The 15129-nt window shown below is 42.4% G+C and overlaps 1 protein-coding gene across 7 annotated transcripts in view; it reads left to right on the plus strand.

Moving 5' to 3' along the window:
- The first annotated feature begins 1086 nt into the window (after positions 1-1086).
- Positions 1087-15129, plus strand: part of ABLIM2 (actin binding LIM protein family member 2) — a 241224-nt gene continuing 227181 nt past the window's right edge. For 4 of the 7 annotated variants that reach the window (XM_030564061.1, XM_030564064.1, XM_030564066.1 and 1 more), the window contains exon 1: positions 1088-1478. In XM_030564061.1, coding sequence (XP_030419921.1) covers positions 1463-1478 — 16 coding nt within the window. In that variant the 5' untranslated portion in view covers positions 1088-1462. Of the gene's footprint in view, positions 1479-15129 lie in introns of all 7 variants that reach the window. The other 3 variants (XM_030564065.1, XM_030564070.1, XM_030564068.1) reach the window with 2 other exon arrangements.

Below are 15129 nucleotides of genomic sequence, written 5' to 3' on the forward strand. Positions count from 1 at the left end.
TTTTTCCATGTGATGGTAATATTTTTTCTTTGTTACATTGTGATTCATTTATAATGTAAACAGTTTCAGAGTCTCAGCTGTGTTAGCCTCTCTCTGCAAAATGAACAGGAGTACTTGTGGCACTTTAGAGACTAAAATTTATTTGAGCATAAGCTTTTGTGGGCTACAGCCCACTTCTTCGGATGCATAGAATGGAACATATATTGAGGAGATAAATATACACATACAAAGAGCATGAAAATGGGGGACAGTGTATTGCATCTTTCATACAATCCATGTTCTGAGAGGCTTCTCAGGCTTGCTCTATACTACACGGTTAGAGTAACATAAGCTGTCTTGCATGCAAGTGTCTTCACTGAAATTTGGCTCTCATTGCTGTAAGTGCCTCTCTGTGCCAATTGAAAAACACCACCTCCCTGAGGGGTGGTTGATGTAATTAGGTTGGCACTATGTCAGTGGGGCTATTGCCTTCCACTGACTTTTCTGCCTTTTAGGAGCTGTCCCACACTAAGAACAAAATGGATACAAATGTTCCTGGTGAGGACGACCACTGCCAACATCAAGAGCCAAGCGTGCAACATAATTTTGTAGTGTAGATGTGGCTTCAGACATGCTACGCATAAATAAAGAGAACCAGCTTCCTAGCGCTTGGCGACTGCATCGTTTGCTGGGGTATCAGCCGCTGAAGCAGAGAGAGGGGTGCTCCCTGCAGCCCTTCCACTCGCTCCTCCTGGAGTTTACAAGGCAGGTATTTTTATTTGCTAGGTGGGATGCTGGAGCAAAGCCCGGGAGCACTTAAGCGGTGCCGACCATCGCTGCTGCTGCTTCTCTTAGAGGGTGTGGTCTTGGCACAGGAGCCCAGTTCCCAGGGTGTGCATCACACAAGTTGGCATCGCACGGGGCATAAGCCCACCAGACCGCCAGCTGCCCCACCTGCTCCTTCGTGAGTCGTCTTGGCGCAAAGTATCGCGGGAGATGTAGTCCCTTGCCGCGCCTTAGGCTGCTGCTCTCTGGCAGAGCAGCCTACACTTCCCAGGGTCCCCTCGTCCTGCTCCGCTCCGGCGGCCCCTCTCCCTCTGCGCCAGAGCTGTCAGAGAGCCGCGGTTGTCACCTGGCCGGCAGGCAGACGCGAGAGCCGCACGGCGGAGAAGGGCTGCGCGGCGCCGCTCTGCGCCAGACTTGCGCTCTAGCTTTGCGCAGCGCATGGGGCGCTTGCATGACAGCTGTGGAGCTGGGTTGCTGCCGCTGTAGAGAGCTTGCGGATGCGCCACCAGGCAGCGGGGCGGTGAATGAGGCTGCGCTGGGCGGGGAGGCGGCTGTGGGGCACTTTTGATGTGTACCAGGGGCAGGTGGCTCGGCCCGCCCCTGGCGCTCTGCGCACCATCATCCCGGGCCGGAGCGGGGAAGTGCGCCAGTGCATGCGGCTCTAGGTGCGGCTGAGAGCAGCTCCCACCGCCAGACCATGAGCACCAGCACAGGTAGGCGTGCGCCGGAGGCTGGCGTGCTCTGGAGCTCGCTGGGCAGGGTGGATCTTGCTACAAGCCTTTGGCAGCGTTGTCCCATTTTTATGCAAGATGTAGACGAGCCCCGGGGTTCTGGGGCTAGCTTGCAGGAGAAGGGGACATCATGCGGCTAATTCCCTTCCTCCCCCAGCCTAGAGGTTTTGATGCCGGGAGGGGGAAGGGGGCAGGGAATTAATTGCGGTTGCTTCCAGTCGTTTCACTAAGCTACTAAACAAGTGTCTGCATCATTTATGATTTTTTTAAGTGGATATTTCCCTCCCTTTTGGCAGATTCCCCGTGCGGCTCAGTCACGTTACAATGCAGCTTTTCTTCGGGGCGAGTGGGGGGTGGAAGGTGGTGCTACAAAATATTCCCAACCGATTCCCCCCTCCAAAAATAAAATGCGGGCATCCTCTTGCAAGTAGCCGGGTGAAGCTGTGAGCTTCTGCTGCTTCCAGTGCTGGATGCAAGGCGGGTGGCAGAGCCCAGCCAGCGCTGCTCTTCTTATCCTGAGAGCAGCATAATTCATCCGCAGCCAGCCCTTGTGGGGGGGCTCGTGAGGGCGGACTGAATCCTAGTGGTCTAGGTGCGAATCGAACTTTTTAAGGTGTGGTTTTGCGTTTTTTTGTGGTCATGATTAAAAGAAAGGGTCTGCAAACTTTTGGCCAGCAGGTACCGCAGTGTTGCAGGGAGAGGGGAGCAGCACAGCCCCCTGGATAGGTGGGCAGTGCGCTCTCACACACACACACACCACCTCCTTGTCACAGGCCAGTAGTCAGAAGGAGACAGCCGTACTGTGTAAAGCCTGCTTGTTGTGAAGAGGAAAAAATCCGTATCAAAAGAGCGTCCCCGATCCTCCTACATGCAGCTGCTTTCTGCAGCAGAAATATAGGTCAGATCTATTGCTGCAAACTCACTGCCTACTAGCCCACCCTGCAAGTTGCTAGTGGAAAGTAAACACATATTTGCAGAGGGAAATGTGTGGGTTTAAATTCTCAGCCTTTGCAGATCTGGCCCAGACTATGTGGTAGTGCACAAGATGAAAATGGGAATGGCTTCTTCGGATCCACAGACATATAGAAGTCTGGGTAGAATTCTATCTGATTCCATGCAATGAAGAAATAAATTGCAATGGTTATATTCAGACATGACACCTGTTTAAAATAATATATGCAGCTTTGAATACATTCAGATATTTGTGTGGACGAATTTAATTTGGGAGTTCACTTGAAATTTTATTTTTAAAAGATTAAGCATTCATCTGTTATGCATGGCACTGAAGTACTGGTTAGTTTGGAGCAGAGTTAACTGCAAAATGTTACACAGTTTAGCCAGAAAGTATAGGTTTGCAGGGGGGAAATACCTTTAAGAGTTGATTGTGTGTTTCATATGCTGCTGCTGGCAGCAGCTCTGCCTTCAGACCTGGGCTCCCAGCCAGCAGCCATTGCTCTCAAGTGGCCCATCTCTGAAGTCAGCACTGCCACAGTAAGAGTAGCAGTATTTTTTATTTATAGGAGATATACCCATCTCCTAGAACTAGAAGGAACCTTGAAAGGTCATTAAGTCCAGCCCCATGCCTTCACTAGCAGGACCAAGTACTGATTTTTGACCCAGGTTGCCCCCTCAAGGATTGAGCTCACAGCTCTGGGTTTAACAGGCCAGTGCTCAAACCACTGAGCTATTCCTCCCCCCTACAATAACTGTGTGATCCCCCCACAACTCCTTTTTGTGTCAGGACCCCCATAATTACAACACCGTGAAATTTCAGGTTTAAATAGCTGAAATCATGAAATTTACTATTTTTAAAATCCTATGACTGTGAAATTGACCAAAAAGGACTATGAATTTGGTAGGGTCCTACACATAGCTACCCTGTGGAACTTGCTTCCCCTCTTGTGCTGTTTGGTGTGATAAGAATGGCTGATACTGGGGTGTAAGGGACAGTCTTGTGTTCCTGCACCACCATTCTAACCAGGCCAAGTTTGGGCTCTAAAGATTTTTAATTATATCATCCAAAAATGTTACTGCAGTTACTGGGAGATAATTGTTCTGTGCTGATATAAAAATATAGATAGATTTGGTAGTCAGAATACTGTCTGCAAAACATAGTCACATCACATAACTTGCTATCAAGGTATGGTATTTTTATATTATTAATGTCACATTTAGTTTATTGCACACAACTTCCATTAACTGAAATAGGAGTTCCATCCCCAGATCAATGGCAGGATATGTCCCTGAAGACTGTGCAGATGACTGGTAATGTTCATAGAAAGTCTTATTAAGTCTTTTGTTTTTTTAGAAAGGTCTCATTCTATTTAAAGACCTCAGACTTGCCATTGGATCTATGGTGGGCACCTGCACCTATTGGACTGTCACCATGTGTATGGGACTGTAGCATTCCAACCATACTTTACATACTTTTTTTTTTGTGGTAAGAAATATATTGTTTTTAGGAATTTGTGATATGGTTGTTGATACAAATCTCAGTCTTAAAAACTCTTTCCTGGTTCTAATATTTGCATTCTTTACTTTTTGGAATTCCAGCAAGAAACACAAAGCTGGTCACAGACCAAGGCAGGAAGAAAAACATTAACTTCTCCCAAATTCACATATGTAAGGGATCATAACACGTTAATTTCAGTGACGTGCATGCAAAAAGTGAATCACAGTGTTGGTTACCCAGTGTTTAATAACATTTAAATTACATGGAATGTCACAAATCTACATGGGTGTTCAGGCTTGAAAATATTACACTGAAGAGGAAAATCAAATATGTTTCATAACACAGAGCAGAAAGCAACTGATCTGTCTAGTATCATGGTGATCATGAGTTCTGAAATAGCTTACATGGAGGAAAATGGGGCGAAGTTGGTTAAACAGGGGTTAGGGTATAGTTACATAGTTGGCTATGTGGGATCTGGAACCTGCAAGGTGCTGAGTGCTTCCTGTGAGATGCTGCTGGTTGTCAGCTGATGTTGAAATATGAGTAAGGTTAAGATTTTGTTATGGGATTTTTTCATCAAAGTTACAGACAAGTCACGGGCAATAAACAAAAATTTGTGGACGCTCGTGACAGCATGGGGGGACTGACAGTTGAAGCCCTGCTACTGGGGGCACGGCTGACTGCTGCTCCAGCGCCACCACTCCAGCTTCGAGGGGCTGAGCTGTGATGGTGCTGAAGCTATGGAGGTCTGTTAAAGTCACGGAAGCCTGACAAAGTCATATCCTTAAAAATGAGGTATTGATCACCCTCAGCACTCCTACAGGAGATGTAGAATTGAGCCTATCTGAAAAGAAAGTTAGTGTATCAATGAGAGTTCTCTATGAAAACAGTGTAGACTATTATAATTTCAATATAAAAGTGTAGTTTTACATATCAGTATTGCTATAGCAAATTATTTTTCTTTTCAATCTCCCTCATTTTTGATCCATATAAAAGAGAACTTTAGATTGCTTGTTAGTTCCAGAAAGAGGTCATCTAGGCTTGGACGTCTCGTTGGACTAATTAAATATGCATGAGTGTGAAGATTAAAATACCCAATCCTCAACCAGTTTCATAATTAAATAGAAAATTAAAACCTCTTTCTTTGGCTGTACGTATAACCATGTTACAGCATCTCCAAGAAATGAAGCAATGGCATATTTTGCACGATACTAGTTATTTGTTTTAAGTTGAATAAGATGAAATTTATTTTCCTTTGGTGTTGCTGTTCAAAGTAGCAAGCCATAGTCTGTACTCCATAGGTTTTTTTACGTTAGGGATTCTTTCTTACCAATTAATTTGGACAGGCGTTTAGTTCATTGTGGGACAGCTGCTGAGCGGCAACTTGGTCTAAGAGTTGCCAACACTGCAATTGGGAGCTAGCTGAGCTGCTCAAGCTAGCTTTGATCTACATAGTCATGGTCATGGGTGGGTGGAGCTAGCCTGTGCTATGTTGGCTTCACTGCTGTTCTTACTCAAGCTAGCCCTGGTATGTCTACGTGTGCTGCAATCGCACTGCCCGACTGTAGTATAGACATAGTGTTAGCGTCTTATTAGGCTGCTTCTACACTTGAAACTGGGGTATGATTCTGAACTGGAGTAGACATACATGCAGTAGCAAGTGGCAGCAGCATGGCTAGCTACTGTGAGTATGCTCCCCGGGCAGTCTGAGCAAGGATGGCTAGCCTATGCCATTGCTCACCATTGTCTGTGCTGCTGCGGCTGCACTACTGTTTTTAGTGTGCTAGCTCTCTTTGAATATGTCTGCTTGAGTTGGGAATCACACCCCCAGCTCCAGCTGCAGACGTAGCCATAGATTTTAATGCCAGAAGGGACTGTTCTGATGATCTAGTCCAATCTCCTGTATAACACAGTCAATGAAACCTCACTTAGTAATTTCTGCATCGAGCCCATAACTTCTGTTTGCGGTAGTCACTGAGTGTAAGGCTAGAAGTGGCCATTAGATAATCTAGTCTGACCTTCAAAAGCTATAAATTTCAGCAAGCTACCCCTTTATTGAGCCCAGTAACTATAGAATATCTTTTGGAAGATATCCAGTGTCGATTTAAAGAAATCAATCCTATTTTTTTATTTGTGCCATGTTTCTTTTTGCCAAATCATGTGTTTGTGGCACAGTGTTTGTAAAATGATGAACATGCAATGTATTTGGCAATCCGCACATACTCATTTCTTGTTGAAATGTAGGATTCTATTTGATCTTTGCTCCTACTTCTCAAGCCATTTGTGGTTTAGACTCCTCGTGCCATATGTTCCCCTGCTGCATAAAAACACACAGAGGACTACAAATTAATTTGTAAAGCCTGTGAACGTGGAACTGCGAGGCTGCCTTATGTTGTATGCAGTGAACTTGTTGAGGTGCAGGAGAAGTGGAGAAAGAAGAAAAGCCAGAAATCAGTTGGAAATCCTGGCTCCAGTATTGTGAATCCTTGGCTAGTTTGGCAGAAAGGAATTCTTTCTGCCCAATACTCAGACCCCCAAATCCAGCCTCTACTATATACTCATACCATGTTCAACACTGTTGTATACGAGTACCGTAGAGTAGTGGATTAAACAACATGATTAATATCTGTCACATGTTGTCTTATCCTCTCCCCATGGGAGAAATGTGTATAATGGATTGTCTTATTTTGATAGGTTTTTAAGGTTGTTTGGGTGTTACTGTGTACTTATGTTAAAGAAGGCAAGGTCAAAGAAATGCACCTTTCACTTGGGTGGAAGGTGATGAGGTTTGTAATGACCCTCAATTCCTGGGGGAGTTCCAGCAGTGGAAATATGGCAGACTTGTCTGCTCTGCTGCTGTTGATCCTTCTGACAGGAGACACATGGCATGGAGGATGTATTAATGCTGTTGGGTTTTTTTACACAGGTATTAATAATAATCATAATCTGTTTTTATAGAAGGGGAAAGTGCTGCTTAAAGCAGCTGCCCCCTTGCCACTACCCTGCTTCACAAAGGGACAGTGATGAGAGTGGAAACAACTTCCATTGCTATGTGTGTTCCCCTAGCTCATTTCTACAGGATAAAGGTGCTCAGCAAAGGGGAGCATATATGTCTTTATGTTGCTGGACAATGTGCATGCTCACTGTATGCACATCTGAATGCATCCTTTTGGGTGGATACTGCTGAATTTTGTTTGTTCCCTATGTCAAGATGTGTTAGCATTGTGTCAAGGCATTTAACTACTGTTCTTTGAAATGCTGGAATAGTTTTGTCACAACCTGTCAGTTGATGTTCATGCTCTGAAATGTAGACAGAATATTTGTTTTGGATAAAGCACATTTATTTGTTGTTACATATTTTAGAAAAGGGCATGAGATGAAAATTTGTATTGAACAAGTGAAGGTTTTTATCACGACTGGTTTGAATCCTTTCCATCTTCTGAAGAGCAAGTGTTTCTTTCACTGGTATTAGAAACCAGATTGGTGCATCCATTCTGGAGACTATCATAATTTCATATTTCAAGTCCTTTTATGTATAGAGAAGAAATAAACATCTAATGCAACCATGTTCTCTCCAAGGAAACATGAAAACTGCTGAATTAATTGAGAGGCTATGGTTCTTGATGTGTATCATTTTAAAAACACTTTATGGATTTTTTTGTATAGTTTTTTTTCACTATTTAGAAGTTTGTTAATTTTAGACTCAAGCACAATGGTGGCCATTAAACAGTCAATAATTGATAACACACGACTCATGAGAACTATTAAGTATCTGAGATATCACTGTGTGATGCCTGTTGGGAAATGCTGAGGTTTCAGTGGTGACCGTCCAGCCTCCCAGGACCTAGTTACTTTTTGTTGATGAGATGAAGGTGTGATCAATCTTCATATATTTTCAGTAGATGAACTATAGCTGGTCATGTAGTGAAAATCCTGATTTATGATTTCAGTTGTGGGGGCTACAGTTTCATTTGCTCTCATTATACATCAAAGGAAAAATTCACCCCTGTGCAGAGCACCAGCTGAAGGCGTATGCATCATTTAACTCTTCAAAATAGGAGGTAAGTAGTTAATGCACCAAGTCCTGGCCCATTGCACCAGGGTGAATTTTATCCTATTTGCGTGAATTTGGATAGTCATGGCTGTAGTCAAGAATTCCAAACGTTAGCAAGTATTATTTTGTTGTTTTCTTGTTGCATTTTTAAAAGTTTTGGCTATCCAGTTTGAAAGGTGAACTACCATGTGATGTCAATGACAACACAAATAACAGGTAGCAAGCAGGTAAAGTGAACAGCTCAGAAAACTCACAGACTGAAAATCACTTGCGTACTTCTGAATAACGAAAATAATTAGCAGAAATTGGGATTCATTTACAAACTATTAGCTAATGCCCAATGAGGCTAAATTAGCAATGAATATTATTTTAATGATTAATTTAATTCAAGCAGTTCTAATATGGTCACAGAGTATTTGGGTGTTTACTTTGACCATTATCTGAAAAGTCTGAGAGATTAGAGCTTTCTGAACTCCTGCAAGTATTGCACTTGTGCTAAGAGGATCTGGAAGTCATAAAACTGACTGTTAGGTTTAATCTTTATTTTTTCAGTTTACTTACACTATTCATTTTGTTCAGTTTACAAGTTGAATAGATTTTTTTTCTCCCCCTCCTAGTATGATCTGCAGACTCAGTCTGGGATCTGAAAATGAAATTGAGGTTTTTTTCCTGCACCTTACATTATGCTTCATAATAAGGTTTCTTGCATGGCAGCTAAGCTGCTAACTTTGATGTTGTGTGAAGTCAGATTCTACACCAGGGGTAGGCAACCTATGGCATGCATGCCGAAGGCAGCACACGAGCTGATTTTCAGTGGTACTCACATTGTCCGGGTCCTGGCCACCAGTCCAGGAGGCTCTGCATTTTAATTTAATTTTAAATGAAGCTTCTTAAACATTTTAAAAACCTTATTTACTTTACATACAATAGTTTAGTTATATATTATAGACTTATAGAAAGAGACCTTCTAAAAACGTTAAAATGTATGACTGGCACGCGAAACCTTAAATGAGAGTGAATAAATGAAGACTCGGCACACTACTTCTGAAAGGTTGCCGACCCCTGTTCTACACCGCTCATACTGCCATGGCTCTGGTTTTGCAATAGTAGCAGCTGTAAAAAACTCATTGGTAGAGTAATTAACTATAACTCTGCTTCAAAGGATCAAATCCTGCAGACTATTTACAGAGCTGTATGAGGCACATTGTTAGCCATCTTGGATCCTGGTCTCATTTTATGCTAAGGAGATTAGTGCACCCCTGAGGCTGCTATAAACCCTGTAGACTTGCTGCAGAGGGATAGGGGAGTACCAGTCTGGAGTCCCTTGTGTGACGCTGTGTCCCATTCAGTCTCCCTGGTTGTGATTCAGCAATACCTTCCCGTCTCAGGATGCTGGAGATGCACTGCTTCCTTTGCTCCATATGTGGAAGTTACGAGCTTAGCCATGGCCTCAGCTCATGGGGAAGGGGCAGAGTTGGTCAGTCACAAAGTTGTGTCACAGTGGAACCAATGGCAGTTACCTCTCTCCACTTGGGGTATGGGATAGGGCTGTATAGTCACTGAGCCCATACATAATGTGTGACTCCCTTCCACTCTACTCCAAGGGGCAGGTGTCAACACCTTCCTGAACTTAGACATTAATCTCTTGGCGACTTCCACCTTTATACTGTATCCATGATTACTTTCAGATGGGGAGATCCACAAGCTCCTAGGCCAAGAGTGTTAAAAATGAGTGTCTAAAATTAGGCTCCCAAATAATTAGCCTGATTTTCAAAGGTGCTGGGCACCTACCATCTCCCACCGAAGTGACTGGGGGCTGCTCATTGTGCAGCACCATTGGAATCAGGCTAATTATTTAGGTGCCTTTGTATGGATTTGGGTGCCTAACTACGCACTCATTTCCTTAAAATCTTGGTCCTAGTATCTATAGCTTTTGTGGTATAACAACACAGTAAAATTAGTCTGGAAGACCCCTGTTTTTTTTTAGTGGGGCAGATGTCTGTAACAACCATCACCACTCTCCCAAAGCCTTTTGTTGGGTTTTTATCTGCAGATGGCATTCAAAATATGCCACGTGAGCCTTCCTAAAGTAAGCTCCAAAGAATAGTAGTATTGTGACTAGTGGCCCAGTGCTCCTATTCAAGTGAATATACCTTTGAAATACAGTTTCAGTACCTTGGAACCCAGTCCTGCTTGTTTTGAAGTCAGTAGAAGTTTTGCTGTTGACTTCAACAGGAGCAGAATTGGGCCCTTGTTCTCTTGGCAGAAGTTATATATTGAATAGTTTTACTTAAGACAGCTGGAGTTTCCTTTTGAAGCAGAATGATTTCCATGTGAGATTTGCTCCATAAACAGGATTATAACAGACAGCATTCCATACCAAACATGAGACACTTAATAACAGGCATTAGCATTTTTGTTGCAGTTTATCATGCTTATTTTCACTCTCTACTAAATAAATTTGCTTTGTTTTAGTGGACCAGGGTTCCATGTATAGTCCTGGGGAAATATACAGGTAAAGTGCCCTGCACCAAGTTAGCATTATGCCTACGAGAAAAACTCAGTATGGTTTGGTGTGCTTCCCAAACTGCATGAAAATTAGGTCTACAAAACTATTCTGAAAAGCAATTATGTTGCTGTTCAGTGCCACATTTTATTTTCTTACTGATGGTCTTCAAGTTAAATGACCTAAGACATAACCCTGGGAAGTGATGAGCTTCTCCAACTCCCACTGACTTCAAAGGCAGTAGGATCAAACCATGACTCCTTTTTACAATGAAATAATTGGCTAGTTATGTGCTTTATGGAGGAAAAAAATAGTAGAGGTGATTCGTTCCAATTTCATGTTAATTAGCTGTAAATTTAAGTTAGTGGGAGCAGGTGCAGGATCATGCTCATGCTGCTAATGCAAAGGTATCTTAGATTACACAAACATTTTCCTTGAATATTTACTTGATCCCAGATATATCTGACGTATTTTAAAGTGAAAAATAAATTTCTCAAAGTCTATAAATACATACTATGTAGATTAGTGCAAGTGTCACCTACTGGTCAGTGAGTGTTACAGCCCCCTACTGTGCCAATCTGCAGAGGATATGGGGCTGTCATTTCCTATGTGACAGGCAGGGATATTTACCCCTTTCCTCTTCCCTAGGTGCCATCCCTGACTGTAGTAGGCTCATGTCCACTGTGGTTTGGACATAGATGGGGCCTGAAACACACTCCCACCTTTGGATTACACAAGTGTTAATTTTGGAAACATAGGCTATGTCCAGATTACCCGCCGTATCGGCGGGTTAAAATCGATTGCTCGGGGATCGATATATATCGCGTCTAATCCCCGAGCGCGCTTATATCTATTCCGGAACTCCATCAACCCCAACAGAGTTCCGGAATCGACAGAGGGAGCCACGGACATCGATCCCGCGCGGTATGGACGGGTGAGTAATCCGATCTTAGATATTCGACTTCAGCTACGTTATTCACGTAGCTGAAGTTGCGTATCTAAGATCGATTTCCTCCCCATAGTGTGGACCAGCCCATAGTGTTCAAATGTTAAAGACTTCTTCAGGGCTGATAATTTTGGTTTCGTATAAGTCTTTAATACAGACTGAAACAAAACATCATAACAGCACTAAAGATGGAGTAAACGTTCTAATAAATGTTTCCAAAATTGATACTTGCATTAAAATAGGCAGCTTCTTGATAACACATTGCAGTCTGCCAGGTAAATGTAAGTACAGTAGAACCTCAGAGTCATGAACACCTCGGGAATGGAGGTTGTTCGTAACGCCAAACAAAACATTATGGCTGTTCTTTCCAAAGTTTAAACTGAACGTTGACTTAATACTGCTTTGAAACTTTATTATGCAGAAGAAAAATGCTGCTCGTAACCATTTTAATTGAAATGAAACAAGCACAGAAACCGTTTCCTTACCTTGTCAAATCTTTTTTTTAACTTTCTTTATTTTTAGTAGTTTATATTTTACACAGTGTTTATTTGCTTTTGTCTCTGCTGCTGCCTGAGTACTTATTTCTTGTTCCAAATGAGGTGTGTGGCTGCCTGGGCAGTTTGTAACTCTGGTGTTCATAACTCCGAGGTTCTACTGTAATCCACAAAACTAAAGAGTCTCATCTTTCTGATTCCATGTTTACAGCCAATTTTTGGATGTATATATCAAACCCTTCACAAATTTCAGTTCTGAGACTCAGGACGTTGTTGTGGAAAAACAGTTCCAGTCACTTGGTTAAATAATGTTACCCCTTTTGACCTGAGCAGTTAGCCAAAGTTTCAGACTGTGCTAAGGTTAGGGGGAGAAATTGAAGATGGAGTCAGGCATCTTTGATACACTCTTGTTTGTTTACAAGGAATGTACAAAGTCCTGTTTCCCTGAACACAGGAGCAATCCAGCAGATGGAGCTCACAGATCCAGGCCCCTTTTAGCCAACACTTCGCTCAAAAGCTCCCTCTCTAAGGATTTCTCACATTGCTTGTTCAGCCTGTGTTTGGTTTTCTGCTCATTCTCTGTCTGTTTTTGTGCATTTCTCTTGCTGCTTCTCTCACTCTCACGTGTGTACATCTCAGCTAAGAGCAATACCCAGCCAAGTCCCTCTCCCTCATCATTCAGATTCCTGAACAGCCTCACCTATGCCTTTATTTTGGGTGGTGACATGTGCCTGTGTTTTGGGGTGGAGGCTGTTATTGTTTCATAAAGGACCGTAAGTATTTCTTACTGGTATCTTAAATGAAGGGCAGTGGTTATATTTCGCCCCCACACACACCACCATTTCAATGTGGTTTAGTCCAACCTATAACAATAGCATGTACTGCTTCACTTTTGCTAATACATTTCCTTTTCCTTCCCAGAAATATCAATAAATCAGGAAATAGAAGTAAAAATCTATTGACACAGTATTATGCTATTGTGAGCCCAATACTGCACTGAATCTGAGAGTTACCCACCCACAGCAGCTACAATCTCAAGGTCTAAAGTATTAAGTTAATAGCCACTGACAAAAAAAGAGGTCATTGCAAAAAAAAGAGGTCCTTGGTGGCAGAAAAGATATATGACAACCCTATTGTTGCAGGGTTAAGGTTCACTCACTGAATCTTCTGGCTTTTTTTAGAGTAATGCCTCACTGTTTTCCAGTAACGTGACAGCATTGATTTGTCAAATGTTAGACACAACTGTCAGGTTGAAATACCAAATAGTTTGCTCCCTATAACAAATCTGTGACTGCTAATCCTGCGTATTTTAATAATGTCCAAGTCTCATGGCTTTTTGTGAATTCTAAAAGTCACACACATGGAAAAGAGGCATCAAGATAAGCCACAAAATTCTTCCATGCCCTCCACCCACTCCCTCCCCACAGTGTTGTCTCCAGCTCCTCTTCCTCTGTAAATCAGTGTCTGGAGTCTGGACCCAGTCTCTGATTTTGTTGTCCTAATTTCATTCTCCTCTCTACAAGTTTGTCTAGAAAAGAGACTCATTCCTAAAGGCCTGTAAAACCGAGTCATGTCCTTAAGGAATTTTGAACAAAATACCCAGTAAACACAAACAACACATCTGTAAACAAAAGTTGTGCCGTTAATAAGATGGCTGTTGACATCATCTGTCTGTGGTCCATTTAGTCTGTAAAGTTTTAAGGACATGGACATTGCCTTCATCTTTGTCTGTGAATCTGGTGCGGTATAAACAATAATACTGTTATGTTTATTCCCAAACAAAAAAACCTCTATGACAGAACTTTCTCTATGGAAATCCCTGCTATATTTTGCAAAAGCCTTCTCCTTTAGCATGCATCCCTCTTGTGTAAGCAGTTGTTTCCTTATGATGGAGTTTCTGCTCATCACCTTCGTGCGTCATACATTTTTCTAAATTGTTGTGATACTTTTGTGTGCAGAGGTGATCAGGGAAGACAGACTTAAGTACAATTTGCTACTCTTCTCCCACTAAAACTCTAAAAAATAATGTCTGGCCCATAATATGACCAAAAAAATAATGGTGCAAACAAACCAGCAGTAGACGTGAAGAGTGTACTGCTGTAAAAGTCAATGGAGGAATCCTGGCAAATCTATATATTCCACTCAAGAAGTTTAGTTTCTTTTTTGGATCCTATCTATGTTATTTCATTCCAAATAGAAGTCAAGATTGTATCTAATGTTACCAGTCAGATAAGGGGGTTATAGATTTGAAATATAAACAGAAGCCCCAGGAAAATGCTTATATTTTTATATGGTATAAAAAGTTACATGTACGAGTGCGCTAGCTGCAACAATGCAGCCCCGCCAAGGAATCTCTGTTTAACATATATTAAAGCTCTGCTCATCAGACCTCAGCCAGCAGCTGCTACTGTCAATTGGGGGGTTGTTTAAAGTGGTATGTGACCTAATGATCCAAAAAGACAACAAGGGACTCAGCCACTCTAGAAGCACTGACTGGGGCATGTTCTCCTAAATGCAAAAAGGCAATGTTTAAAATATGTAAATAAGAATTTTTAGTACTAGATGAAGGTGTCATTACCCCACTCCCTGAGCACCACTCACATTTATAACTATGCGGGAAAGTAGGAATCAAGGCCAATAAACTGGTTGTGTAGCCACAGAGGCATTCCTCAGTCCCCATATCATGGTGACCAAGGATTAGCAGTAAAAGGGCCGTGAAGCCATGGTGCTGCATATCTTAAGGGCTTTATTGATCCAGCTGAAATCAATGGCCAGGTATCGAACCAGTTGCTGTGTATTTTACAACTCTGACATCTGCAAATATCTAACATGGAAAATATTTATGATTGATTCCAGGCCTGACTAAATAATGCTTCCACTTCTGCAGCCTTCAGTGTGCGTCTGCAGTGTGAAAGCGTGGCGATGCTTTACTGGTGCGAAAATCATCCCAGACCTGGGGGCCAGCACACAGGTTCAGTGCATATATTGTTTGTTAATTAATTTTGACTTGCTCCATTGTGCCCATTCCAGTGGTCCAGACACGCTGGTCGTCTTTGTTACAAACACACAGAAATAACTAGATCCAATCTCTGAAAGATAAAATCTCCATTTTTTTTTTGATCCCTTGCTGCCATCTCCCTCTTGAATAACTTCAGGTCAGCTTTACAGCTTGATATGAGGG

The sequence above is a fragment of the Gopherus evgoodei genome, chromosome 5 (genome assembly GCF_007399415.2).
Source record: "Gopherus evgoodei ecotype Sinaloan lineage chromosome 5, rGopEvg1_v1.p, whole genome shotgun sequence".
Classification (NCBI taxonomy): domain Eukaryota; kingdom Metazoa; phylum Chordata; order Testudines; family Testudinidae; genus Gopherus; species Gopherus evgoodei.